Source organism: Pholcus phalangioides, unplaced genomic scaffold (genome assembly GCF_987345545.1).
Source record: "Pholcus phalangioides strain wild (caught in Gottingen) unplaced genomic scaffold, Ppha-v1.0 ptg000027l_1, whole genome shotgun sequence".
NCBI classification, from domain to species: domain Eukaryota; kingdom Metazoa; phylum Arthropoda; class Arachnida; order Araneae; family Pholcidae; genus Pholcus; species Pholcus phalangioides.
Genome location: NW_028301617.1, coordinates 8,398,946 through 8,425,356, shown reverse-complemented (window position 1 = coordinate 8,425,356; position 26,411 = coordinate 8,398,946). Strand labels below are relative to the sequence as shown.

The window sequence follows — 26,411 nt, the reverse complement described above, 5'->3', positions numbered from 1 at the left end:
ATGATGATATCTCTTCCTTTGCAGGTGAATGAACATTCTCACCAGTATCAAAAGAATGAAATAGTCGATTACTACAAGTGGGTATGCGAAGAGAAGAAACTGAATATTATCCAACTCGATAAGAATTGAAGAAAATATAACGGATTTGGTTCTCTCTCTTCAAACAGATCATTGATATAATGGATGAATCACCTGTGACACCACATCACGGAGATGATGCAAATGAAGACACAGGTAGTTCTGATTCTATACTGACAACGCCTGGCTCGAAACGCTCCAAGTCAATCGTTTCTGATCAATTCCATATTGAAGAAAACTCCAATGAGTATGAATGCTGCGGAAAAGCATTTTTGACTGTAGACGATTTGAACGAACACGTAAAATTGCCCTCTGAAGCAAACACATATCAGTGTGATATTTGTGGTAAAAACTTTTCTAACAAAATTACCTTAAAAGGACACAAAAGAGTCCATCCACGAGAGAAGCCGCACGAGTGCAATATCTGTGGTAAATTTTTTAATAAAATCGGCAACTTAAACAGGCATAAAATAGCCCACGTTGGAGAGAAGCCACTTGAGTGTAATATCTGTCATAAAACATTTTCTAAAATCGGAAACTTAAAACGACATGAAAGTGTTCACTCTGCCGCGAAGCCATATGATTGTGTACTTTGTGGTAAAACATTCAATCGGTTATACCATTTAGTCTCCCACAAGAGAGTCCACACTGGGGAGAAACCTCACGAATGTGGCATCTGTGCTAAAACATTTTCTCAAATCAGCACTTTGAAAAGGCACATGGTAATTCACACAGGGGAAAGGTCTCACAAGTGTGATATCTGTGGTAAAACCTATTCTCAAATCTTCGCTTTAAAAAGGCACACAAAAATACACACTGGGGAAAAACCACATGAGTGTGACTTTTGTGGTAAAGCGTTTTCTGATACCGCAGATTTAAACTTACACAAAAGATTTCACACTGGAGAGAAGCGACATGAGTGTCGTATCTGTGGTAAAAAGTTTACTCAAATGTGCACTTTGACAATTCACTCAAGAATTCACACTGGGGAGAAGCCACACGAGTGTGATGTCTGTGGTAAAAAATTTTCTCTTCTGGGCAAGTTGAACCTGCACAAAATGATCCACGCTGGAGAGAAACCATACGAGTGTCATATCTGTGCCAAAAGCTTTTCTGAAAGTGGCAGTTTGATCAGGCACAAGAGGATCCACAATGGAGAGAAGCCGTACAAATGTGATGTGTGTGCTAAAACGTTCTCTCAAAAAGGTCAATTAAAATTGCACGCAAGTGTCCACACTGGAGAGAAACCACACAAGTGCGCGTTCTGTGCTAAAGCATTTTCTCAGTTAGCCAATTTAAGCGTGCATAAGAGAGTCCACACTGGAGAGAAACCACATGAGTGTGATATTTGTGGTAAAACCTTTACTCAAATCGGCCATTTAAGCAGGCACAGAAGAAGGATTCACATTGGAGAGAAAGTTACATAAATGCAGTTTTTTCTAGAAATTATCATTGTTGAAGAACAAGATGATTCGTTCTGAAGGACAAGATGATTCGTTCTGAAAGATTTTTGAATGAAATTTATGTTGGCAGGAAATTTTGCATAATAGTATTTCTAACTCTTTCCAATATACGAAGTATAGATGATTGGATACCAAGTGAAAATAATTGGGGAAAAAATCTTATTCCTCTGGGAAATCGAACCACCAACCTCGCCCTTTCCGGGCGCGTGCTCAACCATTAAGCTACAGAGAACATATATTTTCTTTTGAAGAACACTGTGTTCCTTTGGGCTGAACGGGACTTGCGCAATAGAAACAGCCTCCAAACTCAGCAACAGCTCGTGACGAAATTAGTCTCCAGATGGCGACATAGAACGAAACAATGAAGTTCTCCGCTAATTATACGAAGTACAGATGATTGGATACTAAGCGGAGATATTTGGAAAGAAAAACATTCCTCTATGAGGAATCGAACCACCAACCTCGCACTTTCGGGAGCGAAACTGCCTGATCCGAAACTATTTTCATAGGATAATGTTGATTGTACATAAGGTAATGATAATTGTGATTATATATAAGATAATGTATATGCAGTAACCCCCCCCCCTTAACGGACACCCCTCTTTTACTGCCATTATTTTAATTTCCCCAGTGTATAGGCGGAGATTATGTCTTCGTGTGATAACGATTGCTGAGGGGGGCAGGATGATGATGGCAGTTCATATATACATTAGATCAGTCGGCTCCACTTTTGACGCGGGGGGAGGGGAGGCAATGCCCCCGTATCTCTGCCCATGAATAAAAGTATTTATTTCTAACTCCTGATTAACGGTCAACCCTCTTTTACAGAAGAAGTTTTTTGTCCTACCGGTGTCCGCAAAAGAGAGATATTACTGTATTAATTGAATGACCGGATCCTACTAAGAATGTTAAGCAGTGTTTTTTCTGGAATTTCAGTTGATAAGTTTTTGTCTGAATGCTTATACTTGCAAATCTCCGAAAGTCTTTCGAATTTTTGCACCTGTATTGGATTTTGAAGGAGGATAACCTGCATGACATAATAAATTCAATGTGTTAACTGGTTGAATGTTTTTTAATATTGCGTCAAAATTTGTATAGAAGAAATCCAAAACACCATTCTACCACTACTATTCTTATTCGGAGTGTGTGTGCGCCGATTTGAGGTAACAAAGTAATCCCGTCAACCTTTTGTGTAAATGAATGAAAAAATTTTTTCCCCATGAAAATCGTTTTTTCCTCTGCTCGTCTGTGTCTGGGGAAATTTATTTTCGTAAATAGAGGATTCAAAACTGTGACTAGTGCGATATATCAATTAAAAATTATATCAAGCAATACTCGGACGTATCGAAAAAAATCTTTAGGCGTCAGCGAATTTCAAGACCGAAGAATCATTTTAATCTCAAGAAAAATGTTCCTAAATAATGTTTTTTTTTACCTTTCTGGGACTGTCCATTGACATGGGAAAGGTACATACTATGATGGCATCAGAAAAATTTTGTGTTATTCATAGACTCCAATTTAGCAATCACAAAGGAAATTTTTGTCGCCAATACTGATTTTTATAGTCGCAAAGGTGACCCAGCCCTGTATTTGTCAAGCTCTGATAGCAAATATAATTTGCATGGGTAAATGAGAGCACCCCTTGACTGTGCTACGCATTATGCCGAGTGATTAGTTTATTTGCCTTGTCATATTTTACTGGCGAACTATTGATCCTAGAGGCATACGTCTGATTAGAAAAAGTATCCAAATAACGTATGGAACTCTCTACAACCCCTTGCAACACGAATGACGTATCACCCAATTAGAAAGCTGTTGCCCTGTCTCTCTTGCGGACAACAAAAACTCCACTTATCTAAGTGCAATATTCGCAGAGATATTTGAATTCAAATCTTGGAGGGAAAGTTGAGGGGAAAAACAGCATAAACCAACAGACAACGTTTCTTTCTCTGATTTATGCTGTTCTTTCGCAACTTTTCTCAGATTTTTAAATTCAACTATCTCTGCGAATATTGCACTTACAAGTGTGGAATTTTTTTGTTGGCTTCAAGAGAGACGGAACGACTTTCTAATTGGATCTTTGAGGAAAAGGTGCCTGTACAAAAACGTTTTTTTTTTTTTTGATAATTACAACCCCTTGCAATATCAATGACGTATCTAAGTTCTTTACGTTATTTGAATAATTTTTCTGATTGGAAGTATGACTCTCGTATAACCAGGGACGTGTGTAGGATCGACTTTTTTGGGGTGCTAAAAGCATTTAAACAAACGGGAATCGGTTGAAATAGCGAAAGGCAGGGGTTCTCTCTCTCTCTCTTCCATTTCAAGATTGGACGAATATTTAGGGAGTTATAACGTTTTGAATCTTTGTGACGTATCATTTTTTTGTAACAGTCACTTACGCTCCAAACACCGAATGAAAGTAAATTTCTCACTCGGCAATGGGGTTGCCGCTTTTTCAAAATTTAATTCCGTCAAAACACAAGTTCGATCGTCGTCTTTCACGATTGGCGCTTTTTCCCTTCGTCAACAGCTATGTTATAACCTTATTATAACGTAATAAATTCGCCCGATTTATTTGCAAAGTCATCACCAGATTTTTTTAAAGTTTTATCGAAATGAGATCTATTTAAAAAATTGTTTCAGAAAATCAACACTTTTTTTGCCAAAGTGTGTTAATTTTCTCTCCTTCACTATCAAGTCAGATTTTTTAAGGAAAGGTGTATAGTGTTTATTGCGCAATCGTTTTTTTTACTCTGTCGTTCTAATCGGATGACATGATGACCAATAAAACGGTAATGTTTTTTGAGCAATTATCTTTCATCGAAACTGTTACGCGTAAAAGGTTTCAATGAACTTTGTAAAAATGGTAGCTTGACGAAGGTGTGACTGTTGGAAGCAGTAGAACAATAGCAACGATTAAATCGGAAGCTTTAAATCGAACCATAGTTATTTTATGAATTGAAAATAATTAGTGGTGTCGGATTGTTTTTATTGATTATTATCCAGTCACATACCAAATTTTACATGTTGCAATGAAGATTTCCATTTACTTGTTTCATACGCACACTCGTAATATAAATGAGATTAAAATTTAATTTTATATAATGCTCCCCAAATTTCATTGAGGAGGGCAAATACCCCTAGTTTTACGAAATTACCCCTTAAAATTTTAGGAGAGAAGTGAAATTATTTTTCAATATTATTTTTTAGGATAACACTGCCGTGTACTGAAGGATGGGGTCTGTAACCTCTTCCATTTAGAAATAAAGAAAATAGGATTCACAAACAAAACAATCAATGCAGATTCCTGTATGTCCATACGTCAATGCCCGCGATAGAGGAAGAAAAACCTTCTGAGGGTGGAGCTTAATAATAAAGCTATGAACGCTTTCAGAAGTGCCAATAAATGTAACAAAAAAGAACAGCTTCTCGTCCAAAGGAAACCTCGCCATAATCTAGGAAATGCCGCAAAGCAATAAAACTGACCACACGGTAGGAACAGTTTATTACAGTCGAAGGAAGACGGATCATTCTCTCTTTTTTTTTTTTTTTGGTGTTCATGTTGCAGTCGGGGAAAATTTTATAGTGGCGCCATCTGTCGTGGTAATTATGAAAAGACGTCATCAAGACGATGCGCGCAGACTTCATTCTCACTCAATTTCCGAATCTGGTAATCCGGAATGTAGGAATCACTCCTGCATATGGGCCGTTCAAATATTGCGTCAGCAGATTTTTATCGTCAGCTCTGCTGATGTTTAAGTGATCCGCGGCATAATTAATCACTTGAGTGACGCATGGCACTGTTCCAGAGCACATAAGTGGCCCGCAACGAATTTCTGGAACGCTTGGTGGCTCGAACACGTACCCAGATCACTTGAAAGATTCGCGGAACATTTAGAGATCACTAGCTTCGCTCTATAGAGAACTTGTCAAAAGTAGGGGTGGTTGGTGTTAGTTCAGGTGCCCACAAACCAGGGAAAGGTTTTTCGCCTTTTTGGCACACCGACTAAGATTCCATTAAGAATATATCATATTTTTAAAAGGGGTGGTTGATGACGTAAGCATCATCCCCCCCCCCCACCCCCACATATTGACGTAACACTTGAATGACCCATACACAATTATATTGATCTTTTTGATTTTAGTTTTAAAATATCTCGTTCGTAAAAAATATACAGTCGAATCCTGTTATAACCAGCGCCAAGAGACCGGAGGAAAAATTTCGTTATCAAGGAATTCCAGGTTACCTAGCATTGTTCCCATGTAAACGTATTTGGGGGATTAAAAAAGTGTTCGTTAAAACGATATTTTCGCTATAACGGCATTCGACTGTATGTAGAAACGAGAGGCTTGTTCCAAAATGAGAAAAGAAATGAAAACAAACTTGTTCTTCGGGGCTAGCATAAAAAAGGGGACATGTTTTTCTGCTGAAAATCAGCACTTTCTTGTTTACGTTCATTAAACATACGTTCCAGAAACAGATATTTTCTGGGTGTTATGTCGAGGTGAACTCGGAAAGAAAATTCATCTCGCATCTGCCGGGACATGAACCCACGCCCTCTTGCGAACCAGGTAAGCATGCTACCATCTACACCACTGGAGACACGACCCTGCCTTCCTTATTTCACGCACTTGTGGCGTGAGGGCTAAAGTAGAGGCATTAGTAGCCTCTTCTATAACTGTCTTAAATAAGAGCAGCATGATCAAGCTTAAATTTCCTGGACAAACTGCAAGCATGCAATTATTAGTTCTTATTATTAGACAAAAGCACAAGTACAAACTGATACAAAAGCAGAATAAAAAACTGAAAGCAAAACAAATACATAGATTAAGAACATTCACTTTGTCACCCCAAGGTTGTACTACTGAATCCCTGATGACACGAATGACATACAAATCCTGTGGAACACTAGACAACGTTCTTCGAACACTCATTTTCTCCACAAACCATATTTGTAAAACCACTCCTTAGTTGTATCATTAACATAAGTTTCATATTTATATATGATAAATGAGAGAGTAGGAATGAATGCAAGAAGAAAAAAAAAAAGAATAGGTTCAGACTTTGTGTGTGATGGTGATATCTCTTACTTTGCAGGTGATTGAACATACTCACCAGCATCAATGGGATGAAATAATCGATTAATACAAGTGGATATGCGGAGAAAACAAATGGAATATTATCAAACTCCATAAGAGAAGAAAATATAACGGATTTGGTTCTCTCTCTTCAAACAGATCATTGATATAATGGATGAATCACCTGTGACACCACATCACGGAGATGATGCAAATGAAGACACAGGCAGTTGTGATTCCATACTGACAACGCCTGGCTCGAAACACACCGAGTCAATCGTTGCTGATCAATTCCATATTGAAGAAAACTTCCATGAGTGTGAATGCTGCGGAAAAACATTTTTGAAAGAGGCCGATTTGAACGAACACGTAAAACTTCACTCTGAAGAAAACGCATACCATTGTGATATTTGTGGTAAAACATTTTCTAACAAGATCACCCTAAAAGGGCACAAAAGAGTCCACCCACGAGAGAAGCCACACAAGTGCGATATCTGTGGTAAATTGTTTAATAAGATCGGCAACTTGAACAGACATAAAATAACCCACGTTGGAGAGAAGCCACTCGAGTGTAATATCTGTCGCAAAACGTTTTCTAAAATTGCAAATTTAAAACGACATGAAAGTGTTCACACTGCCGAGAAGCCATATGAGTGTGTGCTCTGTGGTAAAACATTCAATCGATTATATCATTTAGTTTCCCACAAGAGAGTCCACACTGGGGAGAAACCACACGAATGTGGCATCTGCGGTAAAACGTTTTCTCATATCGGCAATTTGAAATTACATGGAAGAGTCCACACTGGAGAGAAACCACACAAGTGTGATATCTGCACTAAAACCTTTTCTCGAATCGGTACTTTGAAAAGGCACGCGGTAATTCACACTGGGGAAAGGTCACACGAGTGTGATATCTGCGGTAAAACTTACTCTCAAATCTTCGCTTTAAAAAGGCACGCAAAAATACACACTGGAGAAAAGCCACACGAGTGTGACTTTTGTGGCAAAGCGTTTTCTGATACCACTGATTTAAACTTACACAGAAGATTTCACACTGGAGAGAAGCGGTACGAGTGTCGTATCTGTGGTAAAAAGTTTACTCAAATGTGTACTTTGACGAGGCACACAAGAGTTCACACTGGGGAGAAGCCACACGAGTGTGATGTCTGTGGTAAAAAATTTTCTCTTCTGGGCAAGTTGAACCTGCACAAAATGATCCACGCTGGAGAGAAACCATACGAGTGTCATATCTGTGCCAAAAGCTTTTCTGAAAGTGGCAGTTTAATTAGGCACAAGAGGCTTCACACCGGAGAGAAGCCACACAAGTGTGATGTGTGCGATAAAACGTTCTCTCAAAGTGGTCAATTAAAATTGCACGTAAGTGTCCATACTGGAGAGAAACCACATCAGTGCGAGTTCTGTGCTAAAACGTTTGCTCGATTGCCTAATTTAAACGTGCACAAGAGAGTCCACACTGGTGAGAAGCCGCATAAGTGTGATATTTGTGGTAAAACCTTTTCGCAAACCGGCCATTTAAGCCGACACAAAAGAAAAATCCACATTGTCACGTGAATGCAATTGTGTTTTTACAAAAATTGTTATGAAGTTCTTATTTCAAGAAGCCCAAGTTGATTCATTCCGAAGGAAGTTCAAATTAAATTTCTGTCGGCTATCCAATAGTTTAGGATAAGAGTATTTTTAATTCTTTCCAAGGTATTTTGAAGAATCATTTTCAAATGGAACGGTAACAAAAGAAGCAAATGAAAATTTAAAAGAAAATTGAAATTGTTTGGATTTAATTCGAAATATTGACAATCGTGAGGGTGAAGCAGTTTCCTGAGAATCCGTTATCGATTTATATGACTGAATTGTCAATGAAATATTTTCAATATCATTCCTCCACCGATGATAATTTTTCAGAATTTCACATGGAATGCTTCTGTAGTTGAACGTATTCAACGCTGAATATTTCACACGGTGGAAACTCATTTAATTAGGATTATCCTATTCCTTAATAGCGTATGTGTTTTACGATTCATCCAAGGATCCCTAAAAAGATCAAATGAAAACAACAATAATTTTCGAATATAAAGGTTTCTTTTCTGATAGGTTATTGCTAGCAGTCGAAGGTTGAATATGTTTTTGTTAGCTGTCGTTAATACTGAAAAATTATGAAAGATGTTCCAATTAAGATAACTATGGATTCCTTTTTTTTTTCAGAACATTTTTTGTGATACGAGAACAAAAATTTGTATTATGTACTTTACGTGTCCGAAACTGTTTGCATTGGATAATGTTGATTGTAAGGTAATCATAATGGTAAAATAAATGGTAGTGATTATAAGATAATGTATGTATTAATAATTGGATCATATTAAGAATGTGTAAAGCAGTGTTTTTCTAGAATTTAAGTTGATAATTTTTTAGAGTCTGATTATATATAATTGCAAATCTCCAAAAGCTTTTTCAGTTTGTAAAGTTTTTCCCTGTATTGGGTTTTGCAAAAAAAAAAAAACGGAGCACCCCTAAAAATAATCCGATCATCTCGAAATTTCTCATGCAAATTCCTTTACACCAAGTATGAAAATGGTTAAATTTTCGAGGCCAATGAATGTTAACTTCGGTCATAGCACGTGTTTCTACTGCGCAACTAGCATTGTATAAAATACGTAACAATCGCAGACGGTTTATCTTTTCTCGTTGTCGGCGTTGCAGTTCCCTGAAAACACAACCAGTAATGCCGTTACGACACTGTCAAAGACGTTATAGCCAATTGGACGACTTCAAACGTGGTCGCATAGTCGGGATGCGTGAAGCTGGTTGGGCATAGGGAGCAATAGGACGCCACCTGCATTGTGCGGACACTGCTGTGCAAAGGTGCTGGCAGCAATGGTTGCTGCAAGGAACTCATCAGCGGAATGAAAGCTGTGGAAGGCCAAGGTTGCGATTGCGAGGCAAAACCGGATGATTGTACGACAGGCCCGAGCTGCTCCAACGGCATCATTGTCCGCTATCCAACGTGCTACACACTCTTCCATACCACCCGTGGTACCTTCCATCATCTCATGTCTGTCTCAATAGTAATACCACATCCGTTGGCACAGATTCTTCATTACCCATGATATCCATAGGTAGACGGCTGAATGCATCTGCATGACCAAGTTGTGAACGTTCCCTGTACTGTATTTTGTATGAGTACGCCGACAAAATGAGTGCACTGCATTGGATACGTGCAACTGCCACAGCAGGAACTGGATTTTTTTTCCTGACAACAAACTGAGCAGGGGTCGATGATCTGTTACCAGTGTGAATTGCCGACCCAACAAATACTTTCTGAAGCGCATCACTCCGAAAACTAGAACCAAGGTTTCTCTCGCTCAATTTGACTATAGTTCTTTTCAGCCTTACACAAGGATCTAAAAGCAATAGGCCTTTCTCCCTCTTTTGTCGGATGAGACAACACAGCACCCAGTTCATAAGGGTAGTCCATAGCATCACATGCTAAAATAACTGGCTTATTCTCATCGAAGTTCACAAGAACAGATGAACTTTATAACACACCTTTAGCACTTTGGAAAGCGTTCTCCTCCAGGCTGGTCCACTTCCATGATTGCTGTCGCTCTAAGAGCTTGTAAAGTGGTGCTAACCTAGTTGCCATGTTTGCCAAGAACTTGAAATAGTAGGGGATCAATCCAAGGAAGGAGGATCTAAGCTCCTTCACATCTTTAGGACACGAAGCTTTTTCAATTGCCTCCATCTTAGATGCAACTGGATGCAAACCTTCTTTATCGACACGATGGCCTAAATACTACACAGATGGTTGGAGAAACTGACACTTTGCTGGATGTAACTTTGCTCCAGCGTCTTTCAATCTGGTCAAAACTTGATCTAAATGCAACAAATGTTCTGCCCTTGTAGTGCCTGTCACCAAAAGTTATGAAGATTTAAATTTCGAAAATTCAGTAATTTGTTAATAATCTACACTGCTCAAAACAATTAGGGGAGCAAGCAAAAAAGTGAAGAAAACCGTGCGAGACAGCCACGTATCCATGTATTGGCATACAATGGATAGTACACGCGTATCAATGCGCAATACAGAAAAAAGACATAAAAAAATTTGGAATTAAGCTTTAATTCTTTGAAAATATGGAAAAAACATGAAAAGATGATTTAGGGCAACAATTTGGTTACATGTAAACGCTAAAAAAAAGTACTGTTTAGACATGATGCGTGAGTTTTAATAGGGCGTGTGGTCTCCTCGAACAGCTAAGACTGCTGCACACCTGTTTGCCATGGATGTGATGAGGTTATCGATCAGACTTTGGGGAATACTGTTCCACTCCTCAAGAAGTGCAATCTGCAAGTCTCGGACAGTAACGGGCGGCCTTGGTCGCGCAGCAATGCGTCGTCCGAGCATGTCCCAAACATGCTCGATTGGATTCAGGTCAGGAGAGCACGCTGGCCATTCCATACGCTGTATTGTTTCAGCTTCAAGCATGTTCTCCACCAGACGAGCTCTATGCGGTCGGGCATTATCATCCTGGAAAACAAAGGAATCTCCAATGGCTCCAGCGTAAGGGATGACACGAGGTCGCAGTATCTCGTCTGCATACCTTCGGGCCGTCAAAGTGCCATTTCGAATGATATGCAGGTCCGTACGTCCGCCAATGCTGATTCCACCCCATACCATCCAACCAGCTCGTCTGTATTGTGACCTTTCACGAACGAATGCGGGGTTATTTCGAGTGCCCCTGTCCCTCCATACCAGAACACGTCGGGTGTCACACTCCAGACTGAATCGGGACTCGTCTGTAAACAGCACTTGGCTCCAATCATGTTGCTCCCAATCTCGATGTTCAGCAGCCCATCTTCTTCGGGCCGCACGGTGGCGTGGGGATCAACGGAATGCAGACCATTGGCGTACGTGCATAGAGCCCTCCCTCGTGAAGCCGATTACGTACTGTTTGGCTGGACACCCTTCGTCCTGTTGCCAAGAGCAACCGTCTTTGCAGCTGCGTAGCATTCTCTGTTCTGTTTCGACGGGCTGTTAACCGTATATACCGGTCATCAGTTGCTGTAGTGGCGCGTGGCCGACCTTGCCCTGGTCGACGTCTAACATTTCCTATTTCTTGGAATCGATTCCACAGCTTTGCAACAACACTTCTGGCGACTCCAACAGCGTCCGCGACACTACGTTGTGTTTGCCCGGATTCCAGTCTGCCTATAACACGCCAAGCCATGGATTCCGGTAAATCACGTTGTTGAGACATCCTCAAGTCACCTTGTCTCAAAAAAAAAAATACTGCGCAATCGAACTTCACAGTTACGGCAGTAAAACAGACGTTTCTGCAACATCCCGTTTCTGACCTTATCTCCTTTTTCTGGTTTTTGACGTCATCAACTTTGATATGAAGTTTTCTTCTTCCGTTTCCTGCTAGGCTTTAAATTATGGACGATTCATTTTATGTTACTTATCGGTATACATCTCTGCGTAATTTTGTTAAAACCATGTGCTTCCCTAATTGTTTTGAGCAGTGTATAATACTTTCTATGTTTAGGAAACATCTTACCCCCTATTTTTGGGGCCCAATTTTTTCAAAAAGGTTCTTTATACTCGTTAAAATGCGGTAGTTATCAGAAACCCAGTGTCCCGATGTGACCGCATTGAGCGGCGTGCACTGTGCTTTTGCGAGAGATACTTTCCTAAAATCGTATTATAAGAAATCCCAGTATAATGACCAATTTCCCTGAACGAGATCGGCCAATTTTGAAGCATTTTTATCGATATTTAAATGAGCGTACTTGTGTCAGCTGACTTGGTGATGGAATCTGTGCCACGTAATACACAAGATGCTGGACAAGGACTGGACTCACTGAGATATTCCTCCCCTTTGTTACAAAGCAAAAAGTCTCTCTAAGCAACTTTGTCTCTAAGTACGTGTAAATTAATGGGAAAATCCCATATTTCTTCTCTCTATAAACCGAATATTAAATTGTTACTGTTCTTGGATGCTCCTATCCTTAAGTTGGATATGTAGTTATAGACTGTCTAATGGCTAGCAAGGATGATTTATTTTTAACAGGGCCTGTACTTCCTGCGCATAATATCCAGGCCCGTCATTTAGGGGGGGGGGGCTTTTGAAAATACACTACAAATAGTATATATATATATATATATGTACACAAATATATATATATATATGCGTACCTTTAGTACATGCTCTTTGCCCCCCCCCCCCCCCTGGTGGCAAAAGTTGAAATGACGGTCCTGATAATATCAAAGAACTAGTAACAATGGCACATCAAAAAATATTGTGATATTTCTTCTTTTGCAGGTGATTGAAGAGTCTCATCATAATCAGCAGGATGAAATAGCCAATTCTCTACAAGTGGATTTGCGAACAAGAAAAGAGAACTTGGGCAAAAGCGCAGTTGATAATAGCAACAGAAAATAAACGAGAGATTTGGTACTTAATCTCATTTGTTATTTGTTATCTGTAATCAAACAGATCTTTGATATTATGGATGAATCATCTGTAAGATCACAAAACGAAGATGATGTAAAAGAAGACAAGACCTGTTGTGATTCTATTCTGACAGCACTTTGTGGAAAACATTTCGAATCTATCGTTTCTGATCAACTCCATATTGAAGAAAACTCCCATGGATGTGATTGCTGCGGAAAATTTTTTTTGACAATGTACGATTTAGACGAGCACAAAAGAGTCCACTCTGTAGAAAACACATATCAGTGTGAGGTTTGTGGTAAAAAGTTTTCTAACAAAATTAGCTTAAAAGGACACAAAAGACTTCACCCACAAGAGAAGCCGCACGAGTGCGAAATCTGTGGTAAATTGTTTAATAAGATGGGAAATTTGAACAGACATAAAATAACCCACGATGGAGCGAATCCATACGAGTGTGGTATGTGTCATAAAACGTTTTCTAAAATCGGAAATTTGAAGCAGCATGAAAGAGTCCACAACGGAGAGAAGCCACATGAGTGTGACATCTGTGGTAAAACATTTAATCGATTATACCATTTAGTCACCCACAAAAGAGTCCACACTGGGGAGAAACCATACGAGTGTGGCATCTGCGGTAAAACGTTTTCTAATATCAGCAATATGAAACTACACGGAAGAGTCCACACTGGAGAGAAACCACATGAGTGTGATATCTGTGCTAAAACTTTTTCCCGAATCGTCACTTTGAAAAGACACGCACTAATTCACACTGGGGAAAAGCCACATGAGTGTGACGTGTGTGCTAAAAGGTTCTCTCAAATCGTGGCTTTGAAAAGGCATAAAAAAATCCACACTGGGGAGAAGCCATATAACTGTGACTTTTGTGGCAAAGCTTTTCCTGATACCAGTGAGTTGAATTTACACCGGCGAGTTCACACTGGAGAGAAGCCATACGAGTGTGATATCTGCCGTAAAAAGTTTGCTCAAATGTGCTCTTTAAAAAGACACATAAAAACTCATACCGGGGAGAAGCCGCACGAGTGTGATGTCTGTGGTAAATCATTTTCTCATAGAAGCAGTTTAAACCTGCATAAAATGATCCACTCTGGAGACAAGCACTACGAGTGCGACATCTGTGTTAAAAAATTTTATAATACTGCCAGTTTAATAAGGCACAAAATGGCGCACACTGGGGAGAAGCCACATAAGTGTGATGTTTGCAGCAAAACGTTTTCCCATACCTCTCCCCTAAACGTACACAAAAGAATTCACTGCGAAGAAAAGCCATATAAATGTGATATCTGCGGTAAAACGTTCTGTACATTGGGCCAATTAAAACTGCACGTAAGTGTCCATACTGGAGAGAAACCACACAAGTGCGAGTTCTGTGCGAAAACGTTTTCTCGATTGCCTAATTTAAACGTGCACAAGAGAGTCCACACTGGTGAGAAGCCGCATAAGTGTGGTATTTGTGGTAAAGCCTTCTCTCAAATCGGCCATCTAAGCCGACACATAAGAAATATTCACTTTATAGAGAAAGCCACGTGAATATGCAATTGTTTTTTTACATAAACTTTTATGAAGTTCTTATTTCAAGAAACACAAGTTGTGTGATTCATTCCGAAGAAAGTAAATTTCTGTCAGCTATAAAATAGTTTAGCATAAAAGTATTTTTAATTCTTGCCAAGATATTCTGAAGAATCATTTTTAAATGGGTCGGATGGGGAGAGAATAAAGTAACGAGAGAGAGAAAGGAGCTAATGAAAATTCCAAAATTGGTGGCTTTAATTCGAAAGCTATTACCGGGAGCAGTTTCCCGAGACTCCGTTACCGATTTATATGGCTAAATTATCGATGAAAAATTTTCAATTCTTATTCCTTCACCGATGATAATGCTTCAAAATGCCTTATGGAATGATATTTGTGCTATTTAACGTAACAACGCCAGATATTTCACACCATGTGATAACTTTAATTTAATTTGAACCATCCTATGCCTTGACAGCAGACGTCTTTGTGATTCAAAAAAGTAAAAACATCAAATCTCTCAAACCTCAAAAAAAAAAAATCGATTAAAGTTTCTTTACAAGCAATTGCCAAAAGTTTAATATGATTTTTTTTCTCTTTTGTGAGCCAAGTATTAAAAAATGATGAAACATTTCGGAATAAAGATTACAATAGAATTGATGTCTGACTTTTCCTAAAAAATATAGGATAACTGTGTTATTGTTGTATCAAAATCATATATTTCACATATTTGAAACCGTGTACATTTTGGATCGTCTTTGATAGCAAAGTAGTGATGATCACCATGATTACAAGATAATGTAGGTATTACTTCTCCGGGGCTCCCACTCGTCCTACTTTTTTACCAAATCCTATCGACAAAATTTGTGTAATTGATTTTAATTGAGCAGGAAATCAATGATATATTGCCAAATATTACAAATGTTGGAGAATGTAATTAATGATTCTGCCAAAGCAGAAATTGTATCATTTTAAGGTAATTTGGAGGAAGGGGTGTATGTGGACCATTTGGTTGATTAATTTTTCATTTGCTTAGTTTGAGGGTTCAATAAGTATAGTAGTCATTAAAAACTTCTGTCTGGATGGAAAAATAATTTTGTATTTATTACTTCATGGTCTTGAACAGTAACTTTCATCATTCAAAATTATGGTATAAATAGGTGGAACAACAGTTTGCATTTCAAAGCAGTTAAATATAGAAGCCTATTTTAGGTTTTGTAGTTCTGATGCTACCCAATAGCATTCAGTTGTCTTCTGTATTTTTAAGGCATGAAGAGGCATAAAAAATATTTATAATGCTCAGCAAAGAGCTAGAAATGGAAGTGCTTCATTTGTCAAAAATGATTACACAGGCATTGAACAGTAAAATGTGAGCAAAACAGTAAAATTTAAAAAATGATGAACAACGCAGTAAAATTATCTGGTTCACCTTGCCTTATTTACGTCGGATCTTGTAATTTACACATTTTGCATTGTGCTTTTGAAAGTAGTCTCGAAGGAGCGTCGTTCTTAAAAAACGTACTTCAAAATTTGCTTTGCCTTGTCGAAGAGAGTTGACAAGCTCTGCACTTTAGAAGACTCCAAAAAAGAATGCAATATATATGAGGAGAGACAGCAAAGAATTATCTGTGGTTGCTAGTGCACTGTTTTGGCCAAAAATTGGTTTTGTAACAAATGTATCAAGTCATTTGTTATTTTGTTTTGGCTTGAGTCAATCTTATAGGAAACTGAAATAGTGCTAGGGAAAAAAAAGTTAATTCAAAATTAAATTTTTTTTCAAAAAAAAATATTTAGGGATTTTTTTTCCATTATGCTATGATTATGTTGTCTAAGGGGGTTACCCTCCCCCATCATACTTTTTAGTCCTGCGTTTTCCTACTTTTTCTCATTTTTTGAGTGGGAGCCCTGCTTCTCTCAGTAACCGGAACGTACTAAGAATATGATGAAGACGCTCATTTTTTGTATGTGCATACATATTCCTGTGAATCTCCGAAAGCTTTGTCAATTTTTTTTAACCTTTTTTTGGGTATTTATGAATACCCCCGTTACAGATATTTACCTGTATTGCATAATAAATCCGATTAATGTTGAATCCAAAACCGTTGGATGTTTTTGACGTAATATTACTTCGCAAGTTGTGTGAAAGAAATTCAAGTGAAAAAGGTACTTTCCAATGCAGCCTGTACTATATATATCTGTATGCCAGAAGTAAAGGGCACCGTGTCTGAAAAGGTGAATTTTACAGGAGAGCCGTGTAAAAAAATTTTTAGTATGTCTTTCTATGGAATTCGCTTGTTTTGCAAAATGAATATCTCTGTTATTTACTGAAGTAGGACTTCATTCCCTATACCTATGTGTAGTGCAAACGTTTTCCCAATATTGGACGTAGTGGCCTTTACCTTCGGCATACATATAAGCCTATATAGTAGTAGAAAGGTACATCATATGCGGGCGGATCGCTAAACAAGAGAGTAGAAGAGCGGGAGAAAAAAAAACAACTTTCGCGTTCGGGTGCAATACAGATTCGCGATGATGAGAAAAGAGGTAAAGAAACACGGAGACACGTATTTCTTCCATCATAATCGTCTTCGCCGTCGTGGGGAACGGACGTGCTATTATCGCGCTCCGCTCACCGACACGCCAGTGCGCCATTTTGTGTCTTTCTTTGTGTTTTTCTTCGTTCTCGTGAGTTTTACTTAGCGTGTTGTTTATTGTTGGGTCATATTCTGCGGTGATTTTCTTTTTTTTTTTTAGCGCACGTTGGATTGTGAGATAAGTGGTTTTTTTTTTTTTTTTATATTGCTCTCATTTTTTTTTAAATTTTCGTTGTGTATTTTCGATCGACTTATATTTATTTTTCTCGTTCGCATTTCATTTTCGTTGTTTTTTCGCCAGGTTCGGTCGCTTCTTTGATATAAGTTCGTAGGTTTTTGGACGTTAGTGTTAGCAAACAGTGTATACTTTTTCCCGGGTACTCTCAATAACGTTGTTTTCCTTCCATTTGGGCCTATTGTTGTAGTGTTAGTGTTTTGAGATAGTTAGCTAATTCTAATAAGTATAAATTGTACTTCGTAGCTTAATACTTTTTTTTAGAGGGTGTTGTATTCTTTATATACATATTTATTTTATTCTTCGTGATTTAGTGCTGAGCATTCTACTTTACGTAATTTTTTCGTATAATCTCTTACGTATATTTTGCATAGTAATGTATTTTACATTAATTTAATTTCCAGTTAACGTTTCTCATTTTCGTATTGTTAAGTATTATTATTATTATCTAGCTTTAGCAATAGTGTTAGTATGCCTCGACCTCGACTAGTGTTGTGTAGAGCTTGCGACGGGAGGTTTCCCTGGTCTAGGGGTATAGTAGCTGATAGTTTCAATTGTAAAGGGTGCTTGGATAGAAAAAGGCTGGAACACGAGGTCGAAGCTTTACGGGAAAAAGTTAGGGTGCTAGAGGGTCCGGTTATAACGGACCCTCTGGTCGTCGAGCCACCTATTGATGAAGAAGCAATCTCCACGAACAACGACATTTTAGAGGGCGAATGGGAGGTCGTGGATGAGGTAGAGGGGGATAGTGATAGGGGTTTAATCATCGGCGATTCTATGGTTAGGGAACTTGGGAACCGAGTGTGTAGGGATTTTCGGGGTTTCGAGCGCTGTTGTCTTCCTGGGGGGAAGATTGGCAACGTTCGAGACGTTTTTCATCGCCGAAAGTTGCCCTTGCGGGTGATTCTGTGGGTGGGAACAAATCAGGTAGGAGCGAATATTAGTGAGTCTCTGTCAGAATACCGGGATTTACTATTATCCGCTAGGGAGGGGGGTTCAGATGTGGCAGTGATTCCAGTGTTGCCAAGGGGTAGTAGGGGATATAGGAGTAGGATCCACCAATTCAATATAGGCCTGAAGGACATTTGCTCCTCACTTGGGGTCACGTTCTTGGAGCTTCCCGCATTTACCGATAGGTGGCTTCGTTCGGATGGGATCCATCTAAATAAGAGAGGGGTCTGGGAGGTTTACGATAGTCTTAGGTCAGGTTTTTTACTCCCAGACCACGTAGTCGGGAATGCGGGTTAGTTAATGATAATCACAACAGTACTGACGAGAAAATACCCACCTCTGACTTGGATGGCTTCTCGATTGACAACAAACCACCGGGCAAATTAAAATGTGTGTTAATAAATGCCAGGAGCTTGGGTAACAAGAAAGATTTTTTAGAAACTATGATAGTTGTGGAGGACTTGGATCTTATAGCCATTACAGAATCTTGGGCAAACGATGGGGATGAATCTTTCTTACACATCTCCGGATACGATACTTTTTTGAGAAATAGATCTGATAGGAAAGGGGGTGGAGTGTTGATATACGTGAAATCATGTTTGAAGGCTAGAGAGTGTAACGTGCAGAGAAGTGATATTGAAACCATATGGGTTGAACTTGAGAACAAAAGACGTCATAAGCTTATTGTTGGGGTTTGTTACAATCCACCGAATAGGGATCAAAATTATATCGCCAAAATGCATGATGAAATTTCCTACATGTGTAAGCGAAAGAGGGTTCTCATACTAGGGGATTTCAATTACCCGGGTATTGATTGGGAGAACCTTTCATCTGGAAATCAGTATGAAAGAGACTTTCTTAAGTTGGTGCTCGAAAATTTTTTGTATCAGCATGTATCAGAAGCCACTAGGGGTACTGCTATTTTGGATTTAGTTCTTACTAGTTCTGAGGATCTAGTTGAACATGTTTCGGTGGGGGAAGAGTTTTCTTCCAGTGATCATCGTATCGTCAGATTTCTCTGTAACTTTTCCTCGGGTAAGGTTGATAACAAAAGACTGGTTCCTTGTTTTCGGAGAACTAACTTTGATGTTTTGCGAAGAAGGTTAGCGGAAGTTTTCAAAGACCGGTTGGAATCAGTAGGGGTGGTAAGTCAATGGGAAGAATTTAGTACGAAGCTGTCCTCTGTTTTGCACGACGTCATACCCTTTGTTCGAAAAAAGCGTGTTTGTACATCACACCCTCTATGGTTCACGGATAGCGTGCGGAACCTTTATCTTGAAAAGAAAAGAGCATTCAGAGAGTATAAAAGTGGACGAGGTGACCTATCATTGTTTACTGATAAAAGAAGACTGTTGAAGAAAGCGATAAGGGATAGTAAAAAGCAAGTTGAATCTAGGTTGGCAGATAACATTGGCTCTGACCCAAAATCATTTTTTCGATACGTCAATAATGGATGTAAGGGGACAGTTGGCCCCCTCTCGATAGGAGGCTCAAAAGTAGAGAGCAATGTAGGCATGTGTAGTGCTTTCAATGACTTTTTCGCGTCGGTTTTTAATGGAGATAATGATATTCGATATACGGGTGTTGCATGGGGTAATAAAACGCTCAACGATATTCAAGTGGAAGACGTGGAGGTCCTAAATCTTCTAAGAAATGTATGTGCAAGCAAAGCACCAGGACCAGATGATATCTATCCCAGGGTTCTCAGGGAAGGTGCTAATGAATTGTTGGGGCCAGTCGCACAGATATACAGGAGTAGTGTTGCTGAGGGTATCGTCCCGAGAGATTGGAAACTGGCTAACGTTGTTCCGATATTTAAGAAGGGTAGTAGAGAAGTGGTGTCTAATTATCGTCCAGTGAGTTTGACGAGCTCCCTCTCGAAAATTTTGGAAATTATCATCAAAAGGCAGTTTGTGAAGTGGATAGACGAGAATAATGTATTGTCGGATAATCAGCATGGGTTCAGGAAGGGGAAGTCATGTGTAACTAACCTCCTTTGCTTCTATGATTACGTGACTAAGGCTTTGGGTAAGAGCAAAAATGTCGACGTGGTTTACCTTGATTTCCAGAAGGCATTCGATCGGGTCCAACATGGCAAACTCTTGAAGCGTTTACACGAGATTGGAATAGGGGGCAACTTGCTGAATTGGATAGAATCGTGGTTAAGAGATAGGTCACAACGAGTTATGGTGAACGGGGAATTCTCTGGTTGGACAGACGTCACAAGTGGAGTTCCTCAGGGAAGTGTCCTTGGCCCCATACTTTTTTCACTTTTTATCGATAAACTCGATCAGGGTATCGATGGAATTACTAGCAAATTCGCAGATGATGTGAAGCTAATGGGGGTAATCGGGAATGAAAGCGATAGGGAGTTGCTCCAGACCAACTTAAACAAGATTGCAGCATGGGCAAATGAATGGAGCATGACGTTTAGCGTAGATAAGTGCATGGTCGCTCATTTTGGTTCGAACAACCCACGGTTCTCTTACGAGTTGAATGGTGTCACTATCCCGGATGCAACTAGAGTCACCGATTTGGGAATTCTCATTGACGAGCGACTTAAGTTTTCTGAACATTGTTCAACGGTTGTCAAAAAATCGAATAGAATGCTTGGTCTCATTTTCAAAAAGGTCTCTTCGCGTTCTCCTAAAGTCATTCTTCCGCTTTTTCGAGGCTTAGTTCGTCCTGGACTGGAGTATGCTGTAAGGTTTTGGAGACCATACCTACAGAGGGACATAGACTTGGTTGAAGGGGTGCAGAGAAGAGCTACGCGTGTCCTTATTGGCACACAGGGCTTGAGTTATGAAGAAAGACTTCATTTTTTGAATATGTTTACATTGGATGAACGCAGGTGTCGAGGAGATATGATCGAAGTGTTCAAAATTTTCAATGGGATGGATAGGATGGACCATGAACTTTTAGTACACCGCCAATCGACTGCTTTTACAAGGGGACACCAGTATCGATTGGTGAGGGACAATGCAAGGTTATGGTGTCGCAGGGAATTTTTCTCCAATAGGGTTGTTAATAAATGGAATAGCTTACCCCCGGAGGTAGTAAATTGTAACACAATTGACACGTTTAAAAAGAAATACGATAAACATGTTGGGGTAAATCGGGAAGCTATCCATTCTTAGAATAAGACAACCATAAGTATTCTTTATGGGCATTGTATAATATTTTATCATGTGTATATATTGTTTGTAATTTGTGTTAATTGCATTTTTAATTGGGTTGCTGTATTTTTGAAACATATGACAACCATATTTTTATGGGCATCTTTTTATCAGCCACCTCGTTGGGCATTTTGCCTGTTGTGGTGTTGTATTTGTATTTGTATTTGTATTTGCGTTGGGATGAATCTCGTCCCTGATCGTTAAGGGGCTTAAACAACGGGCCCTCAGATTCTTAATAAAAAAAAAGCAGCTGTAAGTTTTTGAATTCATTTCATTTATTTATTTTTTGAAGGGTCGTATAGATCTCCTGGCAGAGGTGTTCGATCATGTACAAAAACACTGACAATGGTGCGTTTAAAACGCTAATCCATGATCAGTGTATGAACTGACAACCGGGAAAAAGTGCTTAATCAGCACTTTCGTGGAAAACAAGTGTTCGATATCACTGTTTTAAAAAATACATATTCGCTTAAAATATGTAAATGGAATAATGTTTGCGCAGTTGTGAGGTAACCAGGCAATGTATAAAAATTAATGCATGGGGTTTTCATCATTATCACTTTTCCTGAAGATCTAAAAGATGTCTTTCAAAAGATATCTTTTTGATAATCACAAAAGCTGATAATTTTCATGTTGAAGACGTAGTTTCTCAAAGCGAAGTTGCAAGACAGTTTAACTGTGCTCTAGGTGAACTGTCTTTTAAAAAATATCAGAGGAATGACGGTGTTTTTGCCGCGATGGCAACGTGCTTTATCGCTTTGGAATTTATAGATATTTGAATTCCAAAACAATATAATTATGGACTCTAGGAAACACAATTTTTCCATTATACAAATACAAAGGCCACAACAGGCAAATTGCCTAACGAGGTTGCTGAAAAAAAAGTCCATGAAAATATAGATGTCCAATATAACCAAAATGCAGCCACTTATACATTGTCCGTGATTCTATTAAGTGGTGTCGACTGTACCGCAAAAGAAAAAACTTATGATATATAATGCACTGCCCATTAAAAACGTCGTGGTTGTCTTATCGCATTTCTTTTTAAACGTGTCAATGGTGTTAGAAATCATAACCCACGGAGATGAGCTGTTCCATTTATTGACGACTCTATTAGAGAAGAATTATCTGCGACACCATAACCTAGGATTGCCTCTTACCAATCGATACTGGTGTTCCGTTGTAAAAGCAGTCGAATGACGGTGTACAAACAACTCGTGATGCCTTCTATCCACCTCGCTGAAAATTTTAAACACCAATCATATTCCCTCGAGACCTGCGGTCCTCTAATATAAACATTCAAGAAATCAAGTCCATCTTCATAGATCAAGCTTTGTGTGCCAACAGGAGCACGCGTGGCTCTTCTCTTCACCCCTCCCCTAATCAATTCTATGGGACTCTGTAGGTATGGTCTTCAACACCTTACGGCATACTCCAGTCCAGGACCTCCGAAAGCGAAAGAAGAACGTGAAAGAGACCTTTTTAAAAATGAAACGGAGCATTCTTCTATATTCGTTTTTTTTTTTACCACTGCTAAACAATGTTCAGAAAACCTAAGCCGCTAGACAATGAGAATTCTCAAAGCGTTGAGCCTAGTTCATAGCTGCCAAGTCTCCCGAATTTTACCTTCATCGCTCGACATCCCGAAAAGTTCTTAAATCTCCCGAATTTTTACGAAAATCACAAAAATCCCTAATTGTCCCTTAAAATTCCCTACTTCATTAAAAAAAATCCCCGCTTATGAAAACAATCCCTAAGGAATTTCTTGTGGGGCATCTTTTTTTCCCTTTCGAAATGACGTCACACGTCGTAAATGGAGAAATTCCCTTTTTAAGGAAGTTTTACAAACCCTCTGATGGTAACAAGAAAGTTGTTTGTCTTATCGTGCAGGGAAATGACTTAGCAGCCAATAGTCCTGGATAATAATTGAAGATTATAGTCACGCGCATGTGGTCAAAATTTCTTTTGTTATAACGTGCGATATAACAAAACACGAATACTGATAAGCAAAAACATATTTAATCAATTTTAAAGATACTTATTCCGATGAATTTCCTTCCATCAAACGTTCCAGAAGAGGGCCGACTTTTCCTTTTTGTACAAGTTGTGTTACGGACATAAACATCGGTCATGGAAAGACTGCCATCATCACTCGTGAAATGAGAAAAAAAAACACATCAAGCAAGTGTCACAAAAAGTCAGTGTTCTTCAAAAATTGACGGTGTTTTCCTTCATCTTCCGATGATTTTGGGGTCATTCGCTCAGAATGTTTGTTCACAGCGTTTCTGATTGAACAGAATATTTATTTTTACATCATTGAAGTTTTGGCCTCCAATTTCACTTGTTTTTCGCGTAGGAATTTTATTCCCAAGGGTTTAACTTCCATGTGTGTAAAATCCCTATTTTAATTTGACTTCAGTTTTTGAGTAGGTATTTTATTCCCTACGCTCTAACTTTTATATTTGGAAAAATCCCTATTGTATTTATTAGGGAGTGGTTTTAGCATAAAATACGGGTGTGCGCGAAAATCTCCCGAATTTTCCTTTTCAAAAGTTGGCAGCTATGGCCTAGTTGCATCTGGGATAGTAATACCATTCGACTCGTAAGTGAAACGTGGGTTGTTCCAACCAAAATGAGTGACCATACACATCAACACTAAAGGTCATGCTCCACTCATTAGCTTATGCTGCAATCATATTCAAGTTTATCTGGAGCATCTCCCTCAGCTTTAATGTAAAGCTGAGGGAGATGCTCCGCGAATTTGCTAGCAATGATCGAGTTTATCGATAAAAAGTATGTTCCCAAGGACACTTCCTTGAGGTACTCCACTATTCACACCTGTCCAATTAGAAAAAATTCCCCGTTCATCAGACCCCTATCTCTCAGCCACAATTCTATCAATTAAATAAGTTTCACACAATCTCATGCAAAAGCTTCAAGAGTTTACCATGTTGGACCAGATCGAATGCGTTCTAAAATTCAAGATAGACAAGATCGGACGTTTTTGCCATTTCGCAAAGCCTTAGCCACGTGATCATAGAAGCAAAGGAGGGTTGTTACACATGAATTTCTTCTTTTTGAATCCATGCTGGTTTTTCGACACTACATTATTCTCGTCTATTCACTTCACAAATTGCCATAGGATCGTTATCTCCAAAGTTTCCGAGATGGAGCTCGTCAAATTCACTTTAAGACCAGACATAAACCGAGGCTCTGTCCCGTATGAGATGTAAGCCAGTTATTATATCGTCAAATTCACTGGACTATATTCTCTATTACCCTTTTTAAATATCGGAACCACAGAAGCAAGCTTCCAATCCTCTGGGATGACACCCTCAGCAACACTACTTCTGCAAATCTGTGCAACTGGTCCATACAGCTCATTAGCATATTCCCTAAGGCCCCTAGGATAAATATCATCTGGTGCTTTGCTTGCGCATGCAATTTTCAGAAATTTTGGGACGTCTTCACATCCTCCACTTGAATATCGTTGAGGACTTCATGACACACCCGTACTTTGAATATTCCCTTTCGTATTAAAAACCGACGCGAAAATGTCATTAAAAGCAGCACACACGCTCACATTGCTCTCTGCTCTAGATCCTTCAATCGAGGGTGAGACAACCCCCCTCCCCCTTACATCCATTCTTGACATACGGCACTTGAAAATTATTTATGGGCAGCACACCAATGTTATCTGTCAACCCTCATCCAATTTTTACTTTCTCTAATCACCTTTTTCAATGCCCTTCTTTTTTCAGTAAATGAAGTGCAATGCTAAATGTTCGTTTAAAAATTCTGAGATCACAATACGCTCTTCACGATGCAAAGTTTTCCTAATTCGTTGTCTGTCGTGCAGGTCCAAAATTAAAGTGAACGACGAAACAAACGTTAGTTGTTTTTCATCAATGGAGTAATCATTGAGGTTTTGTCCATACGAATTTATCGTAGCCATCTTTAATTTTCAAGCTGATTCTTGACTCTTCACTGTAAAGTTAAATGAAGCATCTTCCAGTCATCCATTTTTCTAGCTGTCTTGATTTTGTACATTATTGCAATCAAGACCTTGTCTACTGCCAGTTTGTATGAGGCTTCGGTTTTTTTATTTGCAGTACCTAAATCTCTCTTCTTGTGAAAAATTGCTGAAAGTAAAGTTGCTCTGCATTCAGTTGTTTCTGGATGGCACGATGACTCTTCTTGGTGTTTGCAATGAGTTTCTATCATTTCTCCTCGTGATTTCACGTGCGCGAAGAGACCGAAGCAAATTCGTAACAACGTTAGTTTTTGATGTTTTTTAAAGATAGCTAGATCATTGTGTGTGCCCTAGAGCACAGTTGAACAGTCCTTCATCTTTGCTTTGAGTAATTCTTTCTTCCATCGTGGAAATTATCAGCTTTTAAAGTCATCAGAAAGATATCTTTTGGGAGCGCTTCAGAAAAAGTTATGATGATGAAAACCAATGCATTCTTTTTTTATACATTGTCTGGTAACCCCAGCTGCGTAAACTTTACTTTATATAAATATTTCGGGCCACAATATAAATTTTTTATACAGTGATCGATCATTTATTGTCCACGAAAGTGCTGATCGAACACTTTTTTTCTGGGTGGTGCTAGCTCAACCTGGTTTTCGAATATATGAAATAGGAATGAATTAATGATTTTTCCTCATTTATTCTGTATTTGAAATGATTGTTTTCACGAAAAATTTTTACTCAGAGAGAAAATAATATTTTTTTTTTAATTAAATTTATTTTATTTACGTTTTTGAACTGTTTTTTCCACTCTTTTTGAACGCACCGTTACAGAAGTTTTTGTTGCATGATCGAACACTTTCTA

The 26,411-nt window shown here is 38.9% G+C and overlaps 2 protein-coding genes across 2 annotated transcripts in view; both read left to right on the top strand.

The window, feature by feature from the left end:
* Positions 1 to 8,968, top strand: part of LOC149068347 (uncharacterized) — a 64,304-nt gene extending 55,336 nt beyond the window's left edge. The window contains exons 2-3 of the mRNA XM_089251928.1: positions 25 to 1,503; positions 6,772 to 8,968. Of these exons, the coding sequence (XP_089108054.1) occupies positions 180 to 1,503; positions 6,772 to 8,195 (2,748 nt within the window). The 5' untranslated portion in view covers positions 25 to 179 and the 3' untranslated portion in view covers positions 8,196 to 8,968. The remainder of the gene's footprint in view (positions 1 to 24; positions 1,504 to 6,771) is intronic.
* LOC149068346 (uncharacterized) lies at positions 1,503 to 16,388 on the top strand. Its single transcript, XM_089251443.1, has 2 exons — positions 1,503 to 2,072; positions 12,959 to 16,388. The coding sequence occupies exon 2, from the start codon at positions 13,145 to 13,147 to the stop codon at positions 14,636 to 14,638; it is 1,494 nt and encodes a 497-aa protein (XP_089107569.1). The 5' UTR covers positions 1,503 to 2,072; positions 12,959 to 13,144; the 3' UTR covers positions 14,639 to 16,388.
* Positions 16,389 to 26,411: the final 10,023 nt, after the last annotated feature.